Here is a 25,711-nt window from a genome sequence, read left to right as displayed (position 1 = left end):
AACCATTTTAACCACTGCCACACAACATGGCGGTACACTACGGGCTCTCCTGTGCCAATGACATCACAGCATCCCGGAGAAAACACAGGAAGTCAAACACAGCTGGAGCCATCGGTGAAAGGAGAGAGGGTGAGAGACGTGGTGCAAAGCACAACCACAGCAGTCACTGGTGTGTGTTTGTGTGTTTGAATGTGTGTGTGTGTGTGTGTGTGTGTGTATGTGTGTGTGTGAGGTCCTCCAGTGTGTGTCACGCTCCCTTCCCTCCAGTCTGCCTAGCTCATTTCCTCCACAGGCTGCCTCCCTGCTACTTTATGAGTGAGAGCTTCTACAGCTCTCACCTCAGGACACACTTCAGTGTCTAAATGTTTCCATTTGTGGGGGAAGTGACACACATACACTCACATTGCGGGGCCGCTACCTATAACTAACCATCTTGCGTACAAATAGCACTGAATCATGAAAGTGATTGGTTAGATTCTCCTTCTCTCTCTCTGAGTGTGTGTGTGGGTTGGTTGGTATATTTTTGTGCCTGTGTAGGTATATGTGTATGCGCGCACATGCACTTCAGGTCTCTGAAGCGCTATTCTTGGAGTGTATATATACTTTCAGCGGCTATTTCAAGCATCATTCACAAAGTGCAGTGCTATTTCAGAGCTGTTATGTGTCTGCTCGTACTGTACTATCTGCAGCAGATTTCTACCCATTTTGGGTGACATTACATATTTTGCTACAGTTATTTTTGTTTGCAATATGAAACATTTTTTTATTAACGTCACAATGCAACAGCCTTTCTGTATTGATGTATTTCCTGTTGAAACAGGCACTTGGGGCAAGACTTAACCCAGAGAAACATTTTTCCAAAGTGTAAACCAATTGGTTTAAATAAGAGACACTGAGTTTTATTTAACTGGAAGGATGTGATTGTTAAAAAAATGATGTTTTTATTGGTTAAAAATTGTGCTCATGCTTAATGGTTCAGCTCATTATTACATTTTCCACGATGTGGAAGTTTAGAAAAAAAACGAAATCAAAACCAACTTCTTTGGCATTTATTGTTAAATAGGTGAATATTCTGGCATGGAAAATCAGCTGACAACTTCAAAAAAGTTATTTTCCAGCAGGGACAACTACTGTAAAGGTGAATATGGTCCCAAAACACTGCTTACACAACACTGGTGTTTTCCCTCAACCCCCCTAAAACAATGCAGAGTGACAATCAGTGCTAGACTAAAACCTGTCTTGCAGATCGATACAGTGGGATGGTGCTTAGACAAACCAGTGCTGCACTAGATCAGCACCTTCCCCCACGATATCATTAATGTCGCTGACCTTGAAGTAAAATTCAATTTCCCTCTGCTACAACAAACCCCACAGCCCTGCACCGATAGCCACTTCAGAACTCAGCAGCCATTTCCTCCTTCCAACGCAGGCGAGACAGGATATTATAACTTATGAAAGGGATGGATGGAGCGAGGGATGCCAACAGAAAGAGAGGGATTCTGTTTGAGGAGGTAATTATAACATGGCTGTCTTTGAAAAGTTAAGGGGGCATAGCCTGGCTGAGGTAAATAAAAATCCCTGATAAGCAGGCAGCCAGATCCCCAATCTCAATTAGGGTGCATGGCCGAATGTGAGAGCTCCTCCTGGGGAGCTCCAGCCACTCCGGGGCGGCAGCTAGGACCCAGTTGGGGAATTCCCCTGGGGTGTGGACACCGGGTAAAAAGAGAAAGGCAAATGTGGAGTGAGAAATCGAGGGATCCCATTACAAGGATCAGTAGTGTATAGTGCATATCGCACAGAGCAGGCAAGGAGGAGGGAGGACCAGCTCGCTCAGAGAGGACGGAGAAACAGGGCACCCCATTAATAAAGGCAGAATATTCTTTTTCATTGTAATTACGACATGCCAGTGGAACTTAGAGGGAAGAAGAAAAGCGGTGGTGGCCCCACATCTTCACTTAGATATGGAGACGCCCGGGGTGGGAGGGTGGGGGCTCAGAGATAGCTGTTTCACTCAGATATAGATTGAGAGTGAGAGTGAATGGGGGGCATGGGAAGAGGTGTAGCCAGTGAATCAAACCAGCATCTCAGATAAAGCTGTAGGATTGGCTACTAGGCTTTGAAGTCAGCCTTATCGTGGGGATTTAAGGGGGAACTGGGTAAGGGGGTGGTGTGCATATATGTGTCCGTGTGTATGTGTGTGTGTGTATGTGTAGTCCAGCTGAGTGCGGTTTGATCAAACCCCTCCCACGATCCCAGGGGAACACCTAGACCTGACCATGTATGTTAAACATATCATTTTCACTTTCCATGTTTGCACTACACAGCGCATTAACTCCCCAATCACATTTTATTTGATGCCCCCCTCCATACGGTCCGCCATGGAATATTCATCATCTTTAAATTTGACCATATATTGGGTCACCTGACTAAGTTGAAATAACATTTTGAAATATACATGTAGCCACCATGCATGTAATGGATGCATTAAAGTGATTTTCAAATGTGGTGCAATTACACAAAGGTCTCTTGAGGAGAAATTGCCGCGTGCACCGTCTCTTAACCATGTTCTGTGATAGAGCGTCCATCAGCCTGCTACATACTTGTCTAGCCCACAGTGCATGAACTGCTGCAATGCATATATACTGTATGCACATATACTGAAGTCATCAAAGAATTATGTTCATGTTCATAAAGGACAATAACAGTGGTCATAGCTAGAAATATAAAAAGAAATATAAAGTGTACCCAGAATTCTTGTTTGTCTTTGCATAGTGTGTATGTGTGTCAAGATGTGTTTGTGTGTGTTGGGAGGATGGGGTAGGGGGTGGGGGGACACTCTATGGCTCGCTGTCAGTAAAACGGCAGGCGATACTAAACATTTATGGGGCAGGAGGACTCTGGTTGTTTGACTTGAGTCTGAGGGAGAGCACAGTACAGCATGTCCCTGTGTTGAACATGTCGCTCCAGCGCCAGTCTCAAATTAAAACAACAATGTAAAGCTAAATAACACAACACAACACAGTAGTTCATAACAGCTAATGCCAGAGTACACACACACAGAAAAACCTCCCTACTTCTCTTCTCTGCTGGAGACAGAAAGGAGGAGTGGGGGGGCAGAGATATTGGAGGGGCTGGGTAACTGCAGGAGGGGTAAACATGAGCGAGCGTGGACGGACCAATAAAAACAGAAACAAGAGACTGACATAAGTGAAAAATTAGGGGGTTCATGAAAACGGCTGATGACAGTGTGAATGGGATCCGAGAATATTAGATGTTTAAATATATAGGCATACACATATAAACAAAACACACAAAACTAACTCTTCTCTGTGTCTTTTCCACCTAACCTCAATGATCTGTGAGTGTGTGCGTGTGTGTGTGTGTGTGTCAGGTGCATTCAAGTTGAGATGTAGGGCCTATAACCTCAATGTGCTGAAATCTTTATTTGACAAAGACTATCAAAGACAGGCAGTGAACCGATCTCACCTCAGCACCACAGCCTGATACAGGACTAACCAAGAAAAAAAAAATAAAAAATCGCCTTCTTTTTTTCTCAAAAGGGATTGCATGCGTATAATACCCACGATAACACTGTCTGACATGTGGAGAGTTAAAATGCAAATAATAAAAGAGAGCATTTATATCATCTATCATATTACTGTCTTTTGGAAACGTTTTCCTCTTCATCTCCACTCGATAACATGCTTTAAGGTGTTGCAAGATAATATAACACTGAATACCCAAATTGGTTTCACATCATAATTTATCACTATTAACTTCTCCTCAATTTTTTAACTTGCTCCACTGCAGCAGGTTGTGGGGCCGTGTTGAAACCACGGTAAGATTCAGAATGCCATCCAAATCCAATATAAGGGGAATTACTTCTCAAATTCCTGCATACAATGTAACCTGCTCATAACCTTGCCTCTCCAGCTTGAATTCATTTGAGGCTTGGGTTCAGGATTTCGACAGCGAGGGACTGAGGATTTGGCATGGGCAGCACTTGTGTAAGGAGCTGGCTGTGAGCTTTGCGAGCACTGCTGGGAAAAGTGACAGTGAACAATCCCGCAATTTCTGTAAACACATCAAACTTTAAGGTTTTTAAATAATTTCTCATCACTTACTATGTGGCCTTTTCGAGATTCCTTGCTGATAAAGGAACATTTTCCCATTATAAAACTGGCTTTGCTGTCAGATGGCAAGGTTTTAACGCCTGGCCAATAATGCAGCTGTACCTTGCATTGACTCACCCTCTAATCTGAAATCACATCCTTTTATCTCCATCTTACTTAGAAGTGAGTGATTGAGAATAAGAGGAGTAAGACACCCTTAAGAGCACTAGGGAGGACAAGTGTGTGCATGTGTGTGTGTGTGTGTGTATGTGTGTGTGTGTGCGTGTGCGTGTGTGTGAGTGTATGTGTGTGTAGGGGGGTCAGAATCACCTTGATTCAGTACACCGGCCCTCTTTGAAGTGCTTGGAGCCCAGCACGGCCAGCACAGAGCCAACCGTAAGCCTTCCAGCAAAAATCTAGCCTGACGTCCCCACAAAATCATAACCATATGAACGTAAGAATTTCCACCTTGGGAGAATGCTTTCTCCCCCGTCCATCTCCCAGGATGAGGCATTAAGTAGTGATAACAGAAAACAGGTTCTGAGAGAAGGGGAGGCACTGGGAGGTGATGGAGGGTGGAGAGGAGGAAAGGAGGACAGGAGGAAAATAGGGGTTACAAGTGTGCCGTATGGAGAAGATTGGAGAAGGGGATTGTGTCCAAAAAATGTTGTTGCACAGAGCCTGACTACCTAAAATGGAAGTTTCTGAGGCGAGGATCAAGAGATATGGTGACCTTCACAGTTGACAGAGTGAGAGACAGAAAAATTGAGAGGGGGAGTGGAGGGAGAAGGAGAGCAAAAAAATTTGAAATTCAACTCTAACTCAATAAATACCTCTCTTGACCACTATAGAGAGCCTGAGTGGTATCTTTGCTGTGACTGAAAATTGTTTCCCGTCTTGCACAAAACGTTGTTGCAGCCTAATCCGTGTAATTACCTCTCCTATTCCACATGTGTAAGTACACATGTACAACATTACACTCGCAAGTTTTTTCAAGTAAGGTACAGTATGACCCCCCCTCAACCTCACCATACCTAAAGCTGACCTCATTAACAAAACAATTTATTAACCAAATTATTACACATTTAATTTACTGACTACCTTAAAAAGAAGGCATGGCAGTCTGAATAACTGCATGCACATATACACGCGCTCATGCCCAGGCTTGTGCCACTGCACCAAATTCCTTCGTGCAACCTAAGATGAGCAAGGTCCCAGTGTGCCCAGATGTCAGCCTATTTGAATAAAATGCCCCCATTGTGTCCCCCACTCCAGTCTCTGTCTGCTTCCTTGTTGTTGTTGTTTTTTTTTTTTTTTTGTTTGAAGGACGGGGATTTGGCGTGCACCGCCGTTGAGTGGATGAGTGTGATTTTGTCAGTGTGTTTGTATGTGTGCCTGATAGTTTGCATATGCATTCCTCTGTGTGTGAGTCTGAGCGTGTGTGCAATTAGGGTTAGGACTGATTGTGTGTGTATGTGTGTGTGGTTGCGTGGCGGTGGTAGTGGTGTTGGGGCGGGCGGGCGGGTGGGTGGGGGGTATGGGGGTAGAGGAGGAGGGGGCGGTGTTGTTAGCGGTTCCATCTGGGTCTCCTGGAAGCCGTGTGGAGTCAGGAAAACCACATCTCATAAAAAGGGAGGCAGCCGAATGTTCTACAAGGACAGAACATTACAGAGAATGTCGCTCAGGAAAACCCTGGGCTTAGGCCCATATGTTGGCTTACAGAGGCCATCTCTCGCTCTCACTTTCCACTCTGTCTCTCTCTCTCTTCTTATTTTTCACTTGGTAAGGGAGAAGAGAGAGGAAGAGGAAGACAAAATAGACAATGTGGTGTGTGTGTGTGTGTGTGTGTGAGAGTGAGAGAGAGAGGGAATGAGAAAGGCCAGGATTGATAGCAATTCCATCTGACTATACAGTATCAAACAGAGGAGAGAGCGGTGACAGGCGGGAGTTGGGGGAGGAGGGGGGCATCTGGTGTGCATTGGCTGTGGGTCTGTCTGGTCTGGAAGCAACCATGGGAGAGGAGAAGAGAGAAGGATGAGTAGAGGGAGGGAGCGAGGAATGAAGGGCTAAGGGGTGGAGGTAAAGTCCTGCCAATGTGAAGGGCGAGGAAGAGGAGAGAATATATTCTGGCAACAACTGAACTTGTCTCTGTTGTTCAAATACTGCCTTGGATTGAAGTTGACATGGGGGCTGAGAAATCAAGCTGTATGAATTGTGAACGGTTAAAATTGCACACACACACACACACACACGCGCGCGCACACACACACACACACACGCACAACTTGCTGCGTTTACAAGTAGCACATGTGCTACTTGCAAATGCTTTGCTTGTTTTATGTACTATTTTATGTTTTTGATTATTTTTAGGTTTTCTTACATACAAACAGTATACATACAAACAGGTGGGCAATATATTGGTATTGTGTTCTGATATCAGGCTAGATATCATCTGGGATTTTGGATATTGTTATGTCATGATATGACGTAAGTGTTGTCTTTCTTGGTTGTGAAGATTGCATTACAGTAAAGGGATGCTCTGTGTTGTATTGCCCCTACCTGCGTGGTCATCATATACACATTACTAATGACTGATAAAAATGTTTTGTGTGAAAAGCACCAATAGTCATCACCACAGTATTGTCACAATATGACGTGTTCAGTCAAAGACATGGTGATGTTTGATTTTGTTCATATCACCCAATATGTGTACAAACTGAATATAATTAATGTGCAATAATGGTGCATACTTTTTCCATGTCTCTGTGATTGTGACCAGCTTGCAGAGAGGTGTATGAAGCAGACTCTAAAACTCACTTTGCAAACTGAAGCAACCAACAAAACCTAAGCAAAAGAGAACTAAGCAAAAGAGAAGTTGGCAAAATTTATCGTGTAGGTTTTCAGGACAATCTCCTAATGGAATATTTTACAGCACACAGATCAGCTTGTGGCAAGGACCATTGCAAAGGTCATTAAAGCACTTACAAAAAAAAAAATAAATAAATCACGTGAATATGTGATGACAGAGAGCTGTTCTCTACTTTGTCAGGCAATAAGAATGTGTTTACTGAAAACTCGAGTACATCCAGACTCATTAAGTTATTGCATGAATGCATGGTTGAGAACAGTATGACCACATGTGGGTGCACACATAAATTTGTATATGGCAATAGTAATTGACTATGTAAGTGTGTTTGTGTGCAGAGTGTGTTAATGGTATATGCATGTGTGTATATGTGCATTAAATTTGTATATACGTATCTGGATAAGTAAACATAAGAACAGTCTGTGAAGTGAAGGTCACGCTACAAAAGGTCCATAGAAGCGAGCGAGAGAGAGAAAGAGAGAGAGAATTTTTCATTTTAATGGTTATTGATGTTATATATAATTCCTCTCAAATCAAAATTCCAACCACTTGATGAAGCATTGAGCTTTTTATACTATTGATTAATTTCCTCTGCTTAAGAAGCCTATTACAATGGTAAATTGCAAAGTATACGCATATTTAGTCACACCTCTACAATATATTTACTCTTCTTATGCAGTGCACAGCATGCATCGGATCAGGAGGGCCAAGTTTGCCTTAGGCGTTATTTAATTCCGTATGTAAATCAGAATTAAATGGAAGCATATGGTGACAAATTTAAGGGATTAGCTAATTGTAAATGATACCAATTAATTCTATAAGGTAATCCAACAATAATAATAATAATGGTACTAACCTCAATGTCAGTTATAGTGATGATAATGCTAATTGTGGCAGTGCTGATGTCAGTGCTGGTGTGAAAGTCAGAAGAATGATGATGATGATGATGATAAAAAAGACGATAGCGATGATGCCAGCAACGCCAATGCTAATAATATCGATAACGGTGAATAAACGAGACATGAGCGGCTGTTTCCGTCTATTCTGTGCATATCAACGCATACGTCCTCTCAGCGCCTCCATGGAGGTGTATGAGGTCTGTCAGTCCTTGGCTCACCTCCGGCTGTGCGTGCTGAGAGAGAGGTGAGCGCTATGAGAAATATCCTAAATATCCACATAGGGAGAAAATCAAACCAGATGAGCCTCGGTGAAGCTATGCTCTAATCCTGCACTCAACTTGGCACAACACAGTGAGAGGCAGTACATACCCGACATCTATAGGCGGACAGACATACATGCCCTCCTGCAGCACACACACGCACGCAGACACACACATACACACACAAACACGCACATACTCTTAACATTCCCAAGTTTAGTGATAGTAGTTTATGTGTGCGTGCATGAACTGTGTGGCCCTCTTGCTGCAAAAAAAAAAAAAAAAAAAAAAAATGTCAGTGAGGAGAGGGAGTAGACTGGGAATTGATTAACGGTGGCCATTGTTTAGCTGGGAGGCAGGTCAGTGGGTGCCACACACCCTGACGTTCATGACACGAGATGCTGGTGCTAAAAGTAAGACAAGCAGGGTGCACCAGTGTGCGGGTATAGATTTAATTATATTGACTGTGTGTCTGAGTAATGTGGTATCTAGCCTCTTAAAAGTTGGTGTCACTCAAAAATTGTTGCAAATCCTGGAGCAAACCTATATGTGGGTTTCCTCTAGGTTTCAGATAGAAGATTACTGTAAAAAAGTGTGTGTGTGTGTGTGTGTGTGTGTGTGCGCGCGCGCGCGCGCACACCCGTGCACGCATGTGTATTCCCCTGTGTTGCATACATGCAATAGTCAGGCATCAGAGGAGCTGCAGGTAAACTCTGTCAGTCGAGTGCCCTGAGCTCTCCGGCACATCACTGACACCCAGCAACAATACGCATACACACACAGTAGACGATTTCTTTCTCAGTATTAAAAAACAACAACTATTCATTGCTATCATGAGGCACTGTGACATACTAATTGGCAGGAGAGAAAGAGGTAAAAAAAAAAAAAAAAAAAAAAACCTAAAAATGCACGGAGAGAGGCGTTCATTAGTGTGCTTTCTGACATGTGTGTCAGCCAAAGAGGAGCCAACCCACAGTGCGCTGCACACACTTATATTTTTTTGCATCTATAAAATAAAAGGAGAGATTAAAACTGAGAAGAAAAAAAATACAAGTGAAAGGTTAACTTATATTGTAGTGTAAAGTGAGACTGCATTAGGGTATAATCTGTTAAATCATCAGTATATTTGTCGGGTAATTGTAGAGGTTCATTAGTACGTATAATTAAAATATAAATGAATGTGATTACTCCTGCGGTCAAAACACTTATTTTAAATTTTCCCTCAAATCCTAAATCAATATGAGCAAGCATATGAAAGCCCCTACTGGTAGGATTATGGTGAAATAATTTGTCGTCAAATAATGTCCCCTGACATCAATATCACAAAGACAACTTATTATCTCTTATATTATCATCTGCATTACTATTCCCCTCTTTTTATCTCCCATTTAGAACCGTGTAGTGGTGGGGAACCCAGCCCTGACACAAAGCGTTGCCCAGAGGCCTGGGGAAGATGATTGAATTTCATAGCTACTTACAGGCTAATAGGGCCGTACAACGACTACTTACTGTCCTTAAGTGACTGGCTGCTTTTCCGCGGCTGCGGCCCCTTTGAAGCCCTTCTGAGGAGATCTAGAGGATTTAGCCAGTAGCGTGACATGAGGCCGAGTGGTTGAACAACAGTGCTCCCACCAGCCTACTATTAGAACCAGCTGATAAAAACAGAGTGGCCAGATCTATGGGAACCACAATGTTCCAATAGTTACTCAATACAGGGCTTTCCCACAGTGCAGATCAGGAGTGCTTGGAGCTGTTCTCCCAGGCAGTTTTTAGAGCATAAATTGTTTTATTTTTTATAAGAAAAAAAGAGAAAATATTTATAATAGAAGAATGTAATAAAATATAAGAAATTTTACACTTATAATATAAAATATGTAAAATCATGCAATTTATAAGCATATTGAAAATGTGTTCAACAAAGATTATGGCAATTTTCTGCCATATAAAGCAATATATCTTATTTTTTACAAAATATCTAAAATTCTAATCCGAAACTAGCAATGCTGGTATTTGCTGGTATTTTTTTCCCTGTGTGTGTGTATATCTGTGTGTATGTGTGTGTGTTTTCTACGAGAGGAAGGGACCGAGTCTGCGAGTGGTTTACTCACAGAAGCTGTTTCCACATACAAGGCCTCAAACCACCCTCTCCTCACCATGCTGTTCCACTTACACTTTTGGAACACTAAACCATACACACATACAGATATGCACATTTGCTCACACACACACACGCAAATGCGCACACACACATACACACTCTGGGCTAACCACAAGCACATGTTCACTCGCTCTTAACTAATTCATTCAGGAACACTTTGGTTTGGGTTTCGAGACCAAAACCTCCGTACCTTTGATTGAGAAATGTGTCTGACTGCAATTATATGGGAGGGAGGGACGGAGGGAAGAAACGCACTACAGTGGTTTTATAGTTCGCTGGTGTGACATTTTTCCCCAGATTTTTGTTTCTTTTCTTTTTTCCAGTTGAAGGCCATGGTGTTGACAGGGCAGGAAAAGGGGGCAGAGTGAAACTGAAGTAACAGTGAGGAAAATGTGAAGAAAATGGATGGGCAATGGGACTAAAGTGGCCTAGATTGTCACCATTGTGCTTTTGTACAAATACCTTTTTTTGAAATGACTGCAACATAAGAGAGCTTTGTGGATACACTTGCTGAGAAAGCTCTTGGTAGTCATTTTGAAAATTCTTCCCACTTTCAAAAATCCCATAAAATTGCAAAATGGTTTTCAAATTGAAGTGGGAGCATCCATGTGGAAAACTAGAGCAAATATCAGTATTATTAGGTATTAACATTTACATTAAACCTTTACAATGTAAATAAGCACTGTATATGGTCCTTGACATGTGAGTGGTTACACTTTTGTGAGTGTGTTTATGTATGTGTGTGTTTGTTGCTCACTAACCTGCAGGATGTAGCCCCTGACGTAGTCTCGGAGCGTCCAGCCCAGGCCGTGCAGGATGTGCAGCACCTCCTCCTGCTTGAGCACGGAGAAGAGGCGGTCGAGGAGGATCTTGAGCCTGACGGGTACGGCCTGGGTCCCATACAGCATCAGGCTGCTGATGTCAAACACCACATTGGACTGAACAATCTCCACCTGGGTTGGGTGGTACAGGTGCTGGGTACTGAGCTTGTCCAGAGCTGCGTGGGGAGAAACAGAGAGAGAGAGAGACACGCACGCACACACACACACACACACACACACACACACACACACACAGCAATTCGTGCAGAGACAGACACATGGCATGCACAAACATGCATTTGCACACACCGGCATGTTCCCACACACACACACACATACACACACAGACACAGAGAGAGAGAGAGAGAGAGAGAGAGAGAGCGAGAGAGTGACAATCAAATTTCCCTTTCATCTCAAGTCCTCCTCAGGCGCCCGCTGCCTCCTCAGCACCAGGTGATAATAACATATCTACGAGGTAAAAGCAGTGGCATTAAAGTGATTGTCTACCTTACTTTCTATTTCTAATTTATTGCTCCTTGTCTCCTTTTCCCACTCTTCCCCTTTCTCCTTTTTCTTCTCCTCTAGCTAAACCTGCATTTCCACCTGTTTCGCTGCCCAAAATCACCTTCTGTTAGTGGCTGCATGTGCATTTCTCCCTGCCGACTCATATATATTGGATTTTGTGGCAGTTTATTCTTCTGTGATCATCATTTCCTCAATTTCAATGGCAAATAATTCTGTCCTTTTAAAGTTTTGCTTCCCCTCCACCTCCATGAGTTTTTGCCTTTTGCTCCATATCCCAGGCCCCACACCTCTATCACCTCTTCCTCCCTTCTTCATCTTCTCCTGTCTGTCTGGGTGACACCTGGTTGAGTCTCTCTCTCTCTCTCTCTCTCTCTCTCTCTCTCTCTCTCTCTCTCTCTCTCTCCTTTTTGCCTCAATCTCTCACTCCTCCCTTACTTCATACCTCCCTCCCTCTCCCTTTCTCTGCCTGTCTGGGTGACACCTGGTTGGGTCTCTCTCTGATCCTGGGACGGCTTTTTCCTGCTGACGAGGGCTTTGCCTGACAACACAGCGCGGCCAGACACGAACATAATAAAAAATGAAGAACTACTTGTCAGAGTCCCTGCCAACGCCGACATGAAATGAAAAGTGGGGGAGAGGAGAGATGGGCGTCTGACAGTTCAGAGAAAGAGATTAAAAAATAGTCAATGGGGTCCTGTGCGATCTGTTGAAGGGCCCATGGCCCTGTCTTGCGCAGACGCTAGCCAAACAGGTGTTTTCTTTTATCTTTTATTCCCCTCCTCCCTCCCTTTGTACTTCTTGCCTCTTCTCCCCTTTTTCTTCTAACCGCGTGAAAAAGTTATAAGGTGTGGTCCCTCTTTCTCTTTTCTGTCTTGTGATTTTTTTGTAATCTAAGCAACAAAAACAAACAAAAATACAGAAGGAAAAAGAAACTTCCTTATACAAGGGGAAAAAACTTAGACGCATTTGGATTAAATTATATCCACAACTACATTATATAAAAGAAGAGAAGCTACAGTGTGCTTCAGAACACCATCAGTGTAGCTAATGAAGGTTTTCAGTCACTCAGGTCATGGTATATCTAAGTATCAAGTCAAAGGCAACTGCACAAACTGGACTGTCTGCAGAAACCAGTCCAGATGCCTTTCACTTACTATTTGTAGATATAAATACAGAATTACTAAAAATCTATTAGGGTTGAAAGCTGTGAGATGCATTTGTGCTTCTGGTGTCTATAGTGAGGGTCTTAACAGAGAGTACACACAGACAAAAGAGGCAGTTTTATGAGAGACAGAAACCAGGGGCGGGCTATGGGGACCTGAAGACGTGCATCACACCAGGTAAGCGAAAAAAAGAAAGAAAGAGAGGAGGCTCATCCAATGTTTGTCTAACCTTCCAAATATAAAACCAGACAATTTAGACTACAATAAGCTAATTGTTCTAAGTGAGTAAATCCAAAATCTTCTTACCATGAGCCACCCAGCCATGTTTACACTGGTCACATGTTCGTAGGTGAATCTTCCCTGGTTGGAAACACTCACACGTGCAGTTCACCAGAGTGCAGCGAATGGCCTGCAGGGGCACAGGGGAGAAACACAGAGGGAGGGAGAGAGAGAGAAAGCCACGTCAATCACAACTGGAGCAGGTGAGAGAGAGATAAAGAGTCAGTAAAAAGAGAAAGGAGGGACTGAGAGCGAGACAGCAGTCACAAGTACAACTGAGAAACAGTCGGAAAAATTAATACATCGACCAAGGCGGAAAAACTACCTTGTTGTCACAGCACATTCATGTTAAATGCAGTACTTCATCCAAAATAAAAAACGATGCCAAAATGTAATATAAACTAGTGCTAGTCAGACGTTGTAGCCATTGTATGAATGAAAAACAATGTCAGGCACCAGATTTTCCCAGTGCTATTTCATTCCAATGTGTGAACCTGTCTCTTTACCACTCAACTTCCCAGAGTTCATCTGAACAGACAAAGGGTTTCCCTTTCTGAAATGTAACTTGTTTTGACTGAGCCTCCATTACTCAACACCAGAGCTGCACTTGGGCTGACCCCAAAAAGCTTTTAGTGGCGAGAGGTTAAGTGTCCGGACTTGAAGGGGGCAACTCAGTACAACAGAACGCACCGCGTGATAAGACTAAGCGTTCATTAATGGCTGTTTAAAAAGCTGACAAAAACTCAGGTGCGTTTTACAGGAGGAAATCTGATCTCACAAGATGTTTCACACTCTTCAAAACAAAGAGGAAAATGCACAGTTTACATTTATATTGGACTTTGTTCTCTGCTCAAGTGATTTTTAGGAATGTGTTTAACCAAATGCACAGTGAATGACATCCACCAGGAAAATACACACAAATGAGGACAGCTTCGACCATCCAAATGAGCACAGCTCCAAACCGCAAAGCTCACACTGACACGGATAGTAGGAGGAGGAAGGACACAAAGTAAAAGGAGTGAAAAGAGGAAAAGAAACTATAATGGATATTCAAAAAAAAAAGAAAAGAAAAGAAAAAATCAAAAAAACACTGGCAGCCCTTTACTTATCAGTTCTTTGCTGCATTACAAAGATGAGGTGATAAATCAAAAAAGCAACACTGAGTTACTCAGTCTTTTAAAAGACAAATTGCTTTAAGGGGGGAAAACATCTGCAGCTGAAGACGACTGGTGTAGCAAACCTCACTATGAAAATAAAACATTTTCTTGGAAAGGTTAATAATTTCTTCTCCTTTTTTTTTTACTCAAATACTTCCTTATACATCAACATGCAATCTGAGTACATTGGGTGCCGATGTAATAATAAAAAAAAAGACAAGTTAATAACTCGGCATAATAAACAGCAATTCCACATGATGAGGATTACATATTTTACATTTGGCACACATGGTGTTGAGTCAGTGCTGAATGACTGAGGGCCGATCCTATGCTTGGATTCTTTAGGCAGCAAAAATTTCTGTGATCACTTAAATTACAGGGCAAATATTTCACGTATGCTAGAGGCAGGAAATTGGGTTTAGTGCACAAGGTGATTGATGTGATTTGGTGTCTATTTATTTTGACAGGGAAATCATAATAATACAGTATTACAGGCACTTTGTCAAAATGTGACGGCACTATCTGTATCTGCGTGTGCCTGCAAAGAAGAAGACAGTGAGAAAGACACTGCCAAAGCCTTGTTTATCAGACGGGAAGTTTATGAATTTACAACCTGCACTAAAAATGTTATCTTATACTGTCTCAGTGGAGTGACATTGATGTGACATATGCACACAACACACACTCTGTCACACAGAGACACGCACATGCACGCAAAAGTTCGTAGGTTGGAGTCCATATCCGCACCGGCGGCCCATGTTTCACAACGGCAGAAACAGACGATCAGCACTTCAGGACAAAAGAGAATCAGCGAAACAGATCAGCCTTTATCATCATTGAACCGCAGCCAATGGACACTCTCACTGACAGAATATTACTCTGTTCCTGCACTTTCTTAAAAGAAATCTTACTGAATTTGTCAGTAATGACCCAAGCACACACACCCGTGTTCAGCAGCAGCAAATGGCATTAACTGGTCCACGGATTAGACCACTTCCCTGTACTTCAGGATTTAAAATTCGGCTCCCGCTCATAATCTACTGAGGGACCATAAAATCTACCAGGATCCACCCCCCCAAGGTGTTGTAAACCAGATTAGCAACTGAGGTATCAAAGTGAACATGGGCTAATCCAAGATTAAACATAAAATTACACCACTTCTAACCATGTCACCCCACTGTTTGACACCAAATGAGACAGGAGACAGAGATTATTTGACTTCACACCATTTTTAAGCTCTCCAGGTGCTGGCATGGCAATACTTACAGTCAGTAAGGATTATACAGAACGTGTCAGCTGAAGTGTACTTTCATTACGCATTGAGCTGATGCTCTTAACCTGAACACTGTACAATGAACAAGCGAGAGTTCAGTGTTTTGCTTGAGGACACTTCCACCGGAGAAGTGGCTGCTGACGGATGAGCGCTGGCCACTGCAGAGATCTAGCCTGTGACCTTTAAGTTACAGGATAGACTGTCTAAACACGAAGCCACCCTGCTGCCTCAAGGTAACTCTACCTTAAACAAGTCAGTGAACACCTACACTTAAAATAAAACTTTTCCTGTAAAATTAGTTCCTTCAACTACAGTTCGTTTCCTCCACACAATACATGTTTGTCTTTGAAACTCTGCTCACAATTTTACCAGCAAAAAAAAAAAAAAATACTACATAGTTTTACAATGCTGTTCTGCACATATTTTAAAGCTATATAAGATGTTATTAAAGCACCAGTAATCTCATTAATAGGCTAAAAGATAAGATGAAAGCAGTCATTTCTAATCTTTCCACATCATGCTTGTTATTGTCCCCTGTAATTTTTTTTTCTGGGTTATAAAATAGCTTTTGCCCTCTGTTTTGGGCCCATTCCATACCTTCTAAAGGTCCCGGGGAGTGGGGTGGTGACAGGTTTTGTCTGTGTTTTGATTTAGATTCCTTATCTGTTTTTGCACCTGCAGAGAGGGCAGTCTTACACAGTATTCCTCTAAGTATAATATTAGCGAATGTTAAACTCTTTGTCCATCATCTCCAGATTTTAAGTGCAAGTATTCCCAACAAGATTAGCTGTCAAACAAATTATTCTGCATTTTATATACTGGAAAATAATAATGATGATGGGGGAAAAAAATCATCATAGGTTAGATTTAAGAAAATCCAGCGTCAAATTTAGCACAATGGCATCATACAAGAGAGCCCTTTTCTAATTATGCCTTAGTGCGGCAGTGCTAACAGCAGCAGACGGAAATAAATAAATGGAAATATCAAACGCGCCTCTCCTGTTTACGAGCTGGGGTCTGACAGCTGACAAGATAGTTAAGGGGCGTCTAATACGGCAATTAGAGCGTGCCACTGTCTGCGGGGCTGCTGCTGTGACAAGGCGCCCTCTAATCACTGACTTATTACGCTGGCTAGCAGCACCTCTCATATCTGGCCCATTAAGCAGACAGCAGCATTAAGAAGCATTAAAGCAGCGCAACACTTCTGCTGAAGAGGCACTGACGGGAGAAAAGCGAAGGGAGGGGACAGAGTGTGCATGTTATTTCTTGGGATTAACATGTGCATTATATTTCCAGTGTTTGGGGGTAATGCCTTACAAATTAAGGTTTAACTGTAATCACGTTACTTTTCCCTATAGAGTAAAGTAAGGCATTGCTGTTCCTTTTTCAGTATATTACAGTAGAACTGGTTGTTACTTGAGCTACATTCTTTAGTTTTTACCCCATCTAGGTCAGAAATATTGGAATTACAAGTGGAGCACGCATGAATGGAAAAAAAAGTTTGAATTTCATGATGCAGGCTCTATCTTTACTGAAAACCTTAAAAGAGAGATTTTGTGTCTGTCAGTATTTAAACTATTTGTGCTGGTAGTGTGGGTTTAGGTTTACAGTTTTAATTGGCCCAATGAATGCACGTAAGCCTTGCACATTCATTTCACGGTCTAACACAAAAGTAATATAAAGTAACAAATATGCTGTGTAACTTTTTTTAGTTTTCTGAGGGAGTAATAACTGATTAATTTATTATAAGACAACTGACAAATCCCCGCACAAAGTGTGCACATGTAAGAGAACGGCAAAAGAAAGAATGTTTGTGATATGAGTGCAGCAAAATTGAGACTACACACTAAAAAGAGAGAATATGGACTCGGTTATTTGGTTTAAAAAAAAAAAAAAACAGAGCAACTGGAAAAAAAGAAGAGGCTGTGTATGGACTATCAAACATGGCCATCAAAGACAAGAACATCAAGGCTCTTACAACATGTGTGTGTGTTCCTCATCAGTGAAAACAAGAAAGACAGAAGCGGAGCAGCATATTGTCATGATTCTCACGTCTTCAAGAGTATTTCTGCATCTGTGGCCAGCAAGGATCTGGGTTGCATTTGGCCAGTGTTTAACCTGTGTCTGGCCTGGGCTGGGTCAGGGACTAGCATGGGACTGGATCCCACTGCTACACTCACACATATTTGTCACAGCAGGCCGGGGGAGGAGGCTGTGTTATCTGAGGCCTGGCCAGATACAGAGCATTAGTCACTGCGCTAGCGTCTCGCCAGGGTTTCCTCTCTGGCTCAGAACTAAAGGCGACGACGGTGAGGAAGAGGACAGAGGGGTGTGTGTGTATGAGGGAGAGACAGGGGGGAGAGAGTTCCTAAATTACTAGAAAAATGAAAAGTCAGGGAAACAAAGTGGCTCTTTCGTAAGTGAAGAAAGCCCCGCAAAGCTGTAACAATTAGAACCAGACAATGGTGAGCGCTTCTCCCACAGCTGCTGTGCTGCCACTATAGTCAACAACTTAACTTGCATTTAAAAAAAAAAAAAAAAAAAAAAAACTCATTTTCAATCCTTATCTGGTTGAAGTGTGTGTGTATCTCACTGCTGGGTTTTGTTTAGCTGGAGGCTTGATGTTTAATGGATGTTTTGGTTGGCTCATGGTCCCTGTCCCAGCCCAATTGTATAAACACTGACAGCGAGCAGTGGCCAGCATCAGACTGGGGAGGACTCTCAATTAAAAGATTGTTAGTGGGACAGATGGACTGAAGAAGTGCAGGAAACAGGGGCTGCAGAGGAGAGCCTCAGCCAGTCAGCTCCAAGTGGACTCTAGACTGAGAAGCTGGGAAAAGGCTGGTTATATGGCCCAGAATCAATACTCATACACGCAACTCGGTCAACCTCAAGAACAAGCAGCATTATGTAAATATCAACCCTGTGGCTTCTTTGGTCATTGTAAATCCATAGACCTAAATGCTGATAATGTCCTGTGTCCACCATGTAGTACTAGGCAACACGTACACCACCTTTTTGCTGCTTTTGATTTTCTGTTTCAGTGTCAAGCAAGAGATCTATATGTTTCCAAATCCATCAATATTTACCGAAAAATGTCCCTCATTCTTTCTCGTTACAGTTAATTTTATTCGTAGGTCAATCGAGCAATAGGTAGGCAGACCATATAAGGCCAATAGCGGATTATCTTTTTTCCAAAGTTGACACTGCAACGCTATGCCACCCAAAACACCAGCTCCGTAGCATTCCCTCGGGCCTTACCCCAAAATTAACCCCCAGTGCCTGTCACCCTCCCTGTATCCACCCTAAAGGGCAAACATAGGAAAGCCAGCCGGGACAGCTGGTGGATGCTGGGTGTGTATTGTTCCTTTTTGCTTTAATTGAAACCTTTACCATGTTCAACACAGAGCCACAGACCACATTTCTTGTTTGGTGAGTTAAGCAAAGCCGAGATTTAAATGAAAACCCTGTGTGTGTGTGTGTGTGTGTGTGTGTGTGTGTGTGTGTGTGTGTGTGTGTGTGTGTGTGTGTGTGTGTGTGTGTGCACGCGCGCGCGCATGTCTTTGCAGCAGCAGCTTCAGATTTAAATTTGTCTCTGCTTAGGGTCACTGTAAAACACTGGGAGCATCTTGTCCTCTCTTCCACCCACAAGATATTATCTCATCCATGAGTTAGCTGCTGAAATGCTGTCAATTTCCTGCCAGAAATGTGCAGCCAACGTGTATAGGAAAGAGGCACAGCAGCTTTGCGTGTCATAAAGCAGACCCTGGCTCCGTTAGATAGCTCAGGACTTCACAATGTCCTTATTGAAAACAGGTGACAAATAAAATGCGCTGGATAAAGAAAGTCTTTGTAGTTAGACACAGCACGCCACAAAATTCAGGAGAATAAATACGTTATGCCAAGGCTAATTTTTGCTTATTTGACTTTATGTGCTGGATTTGACTTGAAACAGCCCTTTCTTGCCTTACAAAGTGCTGCAAAATAAACAACAATTAATCATTTGTGCACAGGCTTCAGTGTAAACGCCTTATTATAAAGGGAAAAATGTAGTCGACAGAAAAGAATGGTCTCTCCTTTTGAAATCCCCACAGCGCGAGGCCCGTCCTCCATGTCAGTTCTGGTGTTGAGCCCTGGCGGCTGGCAGTCACAGAGCCAGAGGTCCCTGTCCTTTGTGCAGCTGTGCGTCTGGGCTTTGACATGGGGCAGAGCGACCAGAGCTATGCTAATGGGAACCAAATGGGGCGTGAGTCCCTGGTGGATTACAGAAGAAGAAGAGAAGCATGTGTTTTCATGTATTCATGCGGAGACCTGGGACCCCTCTCTTTTCTTCTTTTTCTTCTCTTTTTCTTTAAGTCAAACAAATGGAAACAGCCAAGTCTATTGTTTGCCTGTATTCCTCATCAATGCTCTTTTCCATCTGATAGGCCTTGAGATTTATTGTCAATCGGTGAATATATCTGAAATCTGATTAAAAAATGTACATATACAAGCTATTATAAGGTTTATTTTAAGGTCTTTTTCAAAGACATGTTAATAGCACAGTGCTCACTGCTTAATCTGAAGTTGACAAGACCCAAATTTAAAAGTGAAGTTTGGATAAAAGTGAATAAAGTAAACATGTAACAGAGATCGGGGAACATGAAGCCAGATAAATTTCAGATGTTTGGCAGTCTTTCTTGGTGCTGTGCACTTATGCTGAACATGACACACCAGATCAGACCTCAGGCCCAGCTGTGACAGGACAGTGCCCACAAGACTGTGTCATCAAAAACTGTTCTTCCCAAAAGTCCCTGGACGTCACAGTGTCAGTTCCTACTGAGCCACAGAGCTGGGTGACAGGGGACAGATGACTTGGTGGTGGTCCTGCCTGAAAGCTCCCACAAGACAGGAGGAAAAGTTAAGATATAACTCAAGAAAAAAAGAAAAGACAATATCTAAAGAAAATATCTAGTCTGGGTTAAATGTACCTCATGCTACCGAAAGAGAAAGACACAGTTTGAAATGGGTGGCTCTTTCAACACAGCCTGGGGAACAACTTTGTGAGGCTCTTTGTTATAAAAAAAAATAATAATAATAAAAAAAATGTGGAAAACAATAATTACCTCCAATTCTTGTTTGAGTACATTTTGAATGGCAAGTATTATCATCTGCTGGTAATGAAATTACAACACAGTCAGTCACCGATGACGATCACTGATGAGGAACGCAACTCTGAAATGCAATACCAATTGAATTCTAAGTGATGATATTTATCCTTCAGTGTCCCTCAACCTGACATGCGTTTTCAACTTTGCCCGGTGGCATGGTCTTGTCTTTTTGTGTTTGCCAGCCGTCAGATACGAGTCAAGTTCCAAACGCCTCAACGCACGCACAATACACCAAATTCAAACACACAATTTAGTCAAATTCCTGCTTCCAAAATTCTGGCTTCTCACTCTGGCTGTGGCTTGACAGTCAGAAAGTAAATCACTCCACGATGACCACCTCCCTAAAACATGCAAGTGAAATCAGATCAATGACGAAACTTCACTCTGACTCACTTGCATGATAAATGCTTTTGCGTGTACTGCAGGACAGTCATGCTTGTTTATGAAGTGGGGGGATAAAGGACCCAGCTGGCTATGATATTGTGAAACCCTGAGAGAGAGAGAGCAAGAGAGGGAGCGTAGTATCACAATTATGGACGAGGAATATAATCCTGAGATCTCTCTACATCTCATGCCACACTCTCTATCTGTTCAGTCCACACAGATGGAGAGCAGTACCACACTGAACTGCACGGTCAGTTCAAATATCGAAGCATCAAGGGAGCAGCAGTTTCTCCCATCCTTTGTGCAGACAGAGGGCCCGGGCAGAGACGCAGGTCCAGGCCCCTGGCCCCTCTCAGCTCTCCTCAAAGCAGTTCCCCAGCCAGAGATCAAACCACCTGCCCAGTGACAGACCTCTGGGCCCACAGACACAAGGCCAGGTTCAAAGCAGGGTGCTAGGGGAGGCAGGAAGGGAGAGAGCGAGAGGGGAGAGAGAGAGAGAGAGAGGGTGTTGTGGAGGTATGGAAGTGAGATAGCAGGAAAGGAAAGGGGGAGTTCGGGGGGATCGGGAGGGGGAGTCAGGCAAGCTAACGGATTGGGAAGGTGGAGAACAGTTGTTGTAGCTAAAGTAGACGAGGCAGAGGAAAGCTGATGAGTGGAAGTGGCTGTGAGGGAACTGAGGAAGGAAAGTGGTGGAGAAAAAGCTCTGGGTGTCCGAGAGATAGATTTCATAAAGGAAGAGGACTATTTTTTTTTTTTTTTGAATATGAAGCATGTCTTAATATGGAAAACTGGAATACAACGTGACGATCCTACATAAGATACCATAAGTCGCCTGGCATGTTATCATGCTCTATATTTTTCTGTGACACATTTCCATATCTCTACTCTGCACCAGATAAGGACAACTCCCTCTCAGCTTTGACACCTGTACTCAGTGGCCCATCGCTTGCCCTTGAATTCCCCCTCTATCATCCTGTCCCACACACACACACACACATGCACTGACACCACAATGACCTCATCCCTGTAAAAGAAGAGGACACTTAATGCACGCGAAAATATCACAGCGGTGGCCAGCGCTGCCAAAAAATGCTAGGTTTTGTCTGGAGGGTTGAGGGAGTGACACGACCACACAGTGTGACCAGACACATGTTTGGGTGAGAGACCAGAAGAAACAGACGAAGGAGGAGTGAGGGAGTGAAAGGATGGAGAAAATGGGAGGGGAGGTTTGGAGAGGGGCTGTGGGGGGATTCAAGTTGTGACAGTGTGCAGAGAGAGAGGGAGAAAGAGGGGGGAAACGACCAACTCATCTGCTCGTTTCTGCTCTCCACATCTACACCCTAACGCACGGATAAACAGAAAGGATTAGTCAGAGCCAAAACATCTTTCTGACCCCTCTCAGTGAGGGGACATCGCTGTGGCGACAGTTGGTTGGCGTGGGCGACAGGACACACACGGTGTGGGCTTGAAGGGAGTGTGACGACAGGAGGCCTGGGCTGCTGAGACTCCCCCAAATTGATATTTAGTCATCGCGCTAGCCTACAGGGTGGGACTGTAACTCCTGCACTACACACACGCAGGCACCCGCACAGTCACACACAGCCTCTTACATGCAAAGAAGCACACACACATGCACACACACACACACTTACAATCACACACACTGAAATCCCCTTCTCAAACTCGCTCCCAGCCAGAGAAGTCTTGGAGGAGCTCCTAGATTTAATCTTGCAAATAGCTCTTTATTTTCTTTAACCATTTTTAATGTGAAAACCCTGCACTAATTGTATGTAAGCAATCTCCAAATTATGTATATGTGTTTTTTCAACTAAACTCAACACTACTGTAGACAGATTGGCTGGTTTTCAAGACACACGACTGGGCAATAATATTTGTTTCTTTCCTTGGAGTTTTGTTCAAACAGTGTGTCAACATGGTGGTTTACTTGTAAACACCTGGGCCTGCGCACCCAACAGCTGTGGAAATACACAACTATGTATGGGCTATGTCGAATTGAAAATAGTTGGTCTGTTCAGATTATTTGAAACCGATCACCACACTATCTGCACTGCATTTTTACCAGGTTCTTGCTCATATAGTATTGGGATTAAAAAGAAAGGAAGAAAGAACAACATTACAAAATATAAGCAATGGTAGCAGAACAACAAGAGAAAAGCAACATGAAAAAAACATCATGGCACTGTGAGGTCCTCTTTGAAAAAAAAAAAAACAAGGCCAGTGCCACTGTATCATCCACAGAATAGCAGGATCATTTACCTCAGCCAGCATAGTGAGAAGATTTCTCCTGATTCACTTAGGTAGTTCCTGCTTCTGATATAATATCCCAAGAAAGAGCTTCATCTTCCATTAGTATTTACAGTCTCAGTCAGTAAATGACACCGAGAAATAAGAAACAAGACAGAGAGAGAGAGAGAGAGAGAGGGAGAGAGAGGGAGAGAGAGAGTTCAATTCCTGGCTATATTACTACAATGACAAGTGTGTGTCACTCCCAAAGCCACACCATGAGGGAGAGGAGTGAGTGTCTGCGTGGGTGCAGGCACACATCTGTTTGTGTGTGTGTGTGTGTGTGTGTGTGTGTGTGTGTGTGTGTGTGGTGGGACAGGGAGAGTGGAGAAGGAGGGAGGGGGAAGGTAGACCAAAGGAAAGTCCATCTGGGCGTTTTAGTCTTTATCAGCTTACAAAGTTCAGAGATAGAGGGGCTGAAGTGGAGGCTAGACACTGTTTCAGAGTCACAGGTCACAAGAAGAGACAAAGGAAGAAAGAAAGAAAGAAAGAAAGAAAGAAAGAAAGAAAGAAAGAAAGAAAGAGAGTTCTGCCCTTAAAAACCTTTCAAAGTCGGAGGGGTGCAAATTGTCCACAGTAATGCACAATTGCATTAGGGCAGGCATGCCAAAGGGTTGGTGATTGCCATTCTGCAATCGACCCGACCAAATTGCAAATTCCCTCTCAGGACTCTCTAATAAGTCCACTTCATTTGACTAAAGCCGGAATCCTTATTTCTGCAATTATAAAGCTATTGACTAATTCGACATATGTTAGCGTGTCTTCCAGCCCTTGAGTGCTGCTGCACCATTGAGTCATTAACTTTGACAAATTGTGACAGACTTTTTTATTGCCACCCAATCATGAGAAACAAGATTGTGGCAGAGGAGTTAACGAGTGGCATGTATCCCCCCCCCTCCTCCTCCTCTTCTCCTCCACCCTTAGTCCCTTCCACCCAAGATTCCTGCCCCCCCACCTCACCCCACTTCGCCCCATATTTATAATTTTACCACATCCTAACAATAACACGGCCGGTACTCAGCACAAAACACGCGGGCCCTGGCCTAATGAATCACATGCCTATACCGCGGCAAAATGGCCAGTAAGTATTACCAGCTGCGACACTCTCTCTCTCTCTCTCTCTCTCTCTCTCTCTCTCTCTCTTTCTCTCCTCCTCTCTCTTTTGCCTTGGCAGTGGTGTTGAGCTGGGGAGTGGAGGGGTGAGGGGGAATTCAGGGGGACCAGGCAGACACATCTGAGTGCAGCTGGACCGGGGCAGAGGAGGGGAGAGATGGAGGGATGAGGAGGAGGAGGAGGAAGAGGAGGAGGAGGAGAGGTGGGGGGGAAAGAGAGAGAGAGACCGCAAGTCTCCGTGTTTCCAGCTGCCTTTCTCAGGGGCTCGGTTTTCTCTCCCTCCTCTTGGTTTTTCGCAAGGCCCTTCTGGTCCCAGCTTACTTGAAAAATCACAAACACACTGACACATGCACATACACACACACACACACACACACACACACACACACGCCCTGATCCACCTCCCCTCCGTCCCTCACATTCGGCCATCTTTGTTTGGACAGGGCTCAGGAGTTCCAGAAAAGCTCTCTCAGATGTGCTGAAGTAAGGGAAAAACAAAACAAACTGGCCCTCACACACACACACACACACACACACACGCGCACGCACACACACACACACACACTCATATACACACAGAAGGACAGACACAGAGTTTATGTGAACACACAGACACCAACACGTACTTGCACTCTGTACAAGCTCACACATAATATGTAGCTTCACACACACACACACACACACACACACACACACACACGTATGAACACTTTCACATGTGTGAATGCTAAAATATCAGCTTCAACAAGAGAACAAATTTGCAAGGAGAGAGAGAGAGAAAAAAAGAGATACATTTTTCTTCATGGAGGTGGGTAGCCTGCCATGGAAGGCATGCATTCTTTTGCATAGTGTGTGTGTGTGTGTGTGTGTGTGTGTGTGTGTGTGTGTGTGTGTGTGTGTGTGTGTGAGTGAGTGCCCCAATCCAGGATCACAGCACTAGGGCAAGCCTGAAGCATACCTCGACATGTGTTACCTCTTTGTAATATTGACTTTGTTATAGCTATACGAGTGGGAGAGTGGAGCCAAGAGCCGGGCCGCACACTGGTGGGGCCCCTGAGTTCTGCTCGCTCGAAAACAAACACCCGAATGAACCGTGAAAATAGAAAACACAGCACCACAATCGAAATCTATGAAAAAAAAAAAAAAAACACATTTAAATAAACGATGGAACGTCCCTCACTGCCACTTTAGCCTCTAGCAGCCGCACGACTCTTACATCCTCACTCTCTAAATTAGGAATGTTATTT

At 43.5% G+C, this 25,711-nt stretch overlaps 1 protein-coding gene across 4 annotated transcripts in view; it reads right to left on the bottom strand.

Annotated features, from left to right (window-relative positions):
• Positions 1 to 25,711, bottom strand: part of bnc2 (basonuclin zinc finger protein 2) — a 167,071-nt gene that overhangs the window by 42,255 nt on the left and 99,105 nt on the right. For all 4 annotated transcript variants that reach the window (XM_030062153.1, XM_030062127.1, XM_030062144.1 and 1 more), the window contains 2 exons: positions 13,111 to 13,213; positions 11,057 to 11,292 (listed from right to left, as the gene is read on the bottom strand). In XM_030062153.1, the coding sequence (XP_029918013.1) occupies positions 11,057 to 11,292; positions 13,111 to 13,213 (339 nt within the window). The remainder of the gene's footprint in view (positions 1 to 11,056; positions 11,293 to 13,110; positions 13,214 to 25,711) is intronic.

The sequence above is a fragment of the Myripristis murdjan genome, chromosome 1, assembly GCF_902150065.1.
Source record: "Myripristis murdjan chromosome 1, fMyrMur1.1, whole genome shotgun sequence".
NCBI classification, from domain to species: Eukaryota; Metazoa; Chordata; class Actinopteri; order Holocentriformes; family Holocentridae; genus Myripristis; species Myripristis murdjan.
Note: the sequence above shows the minus strand (reverse complement) of the source record. Positions and strands in the feature narration are given on the sequence as shown.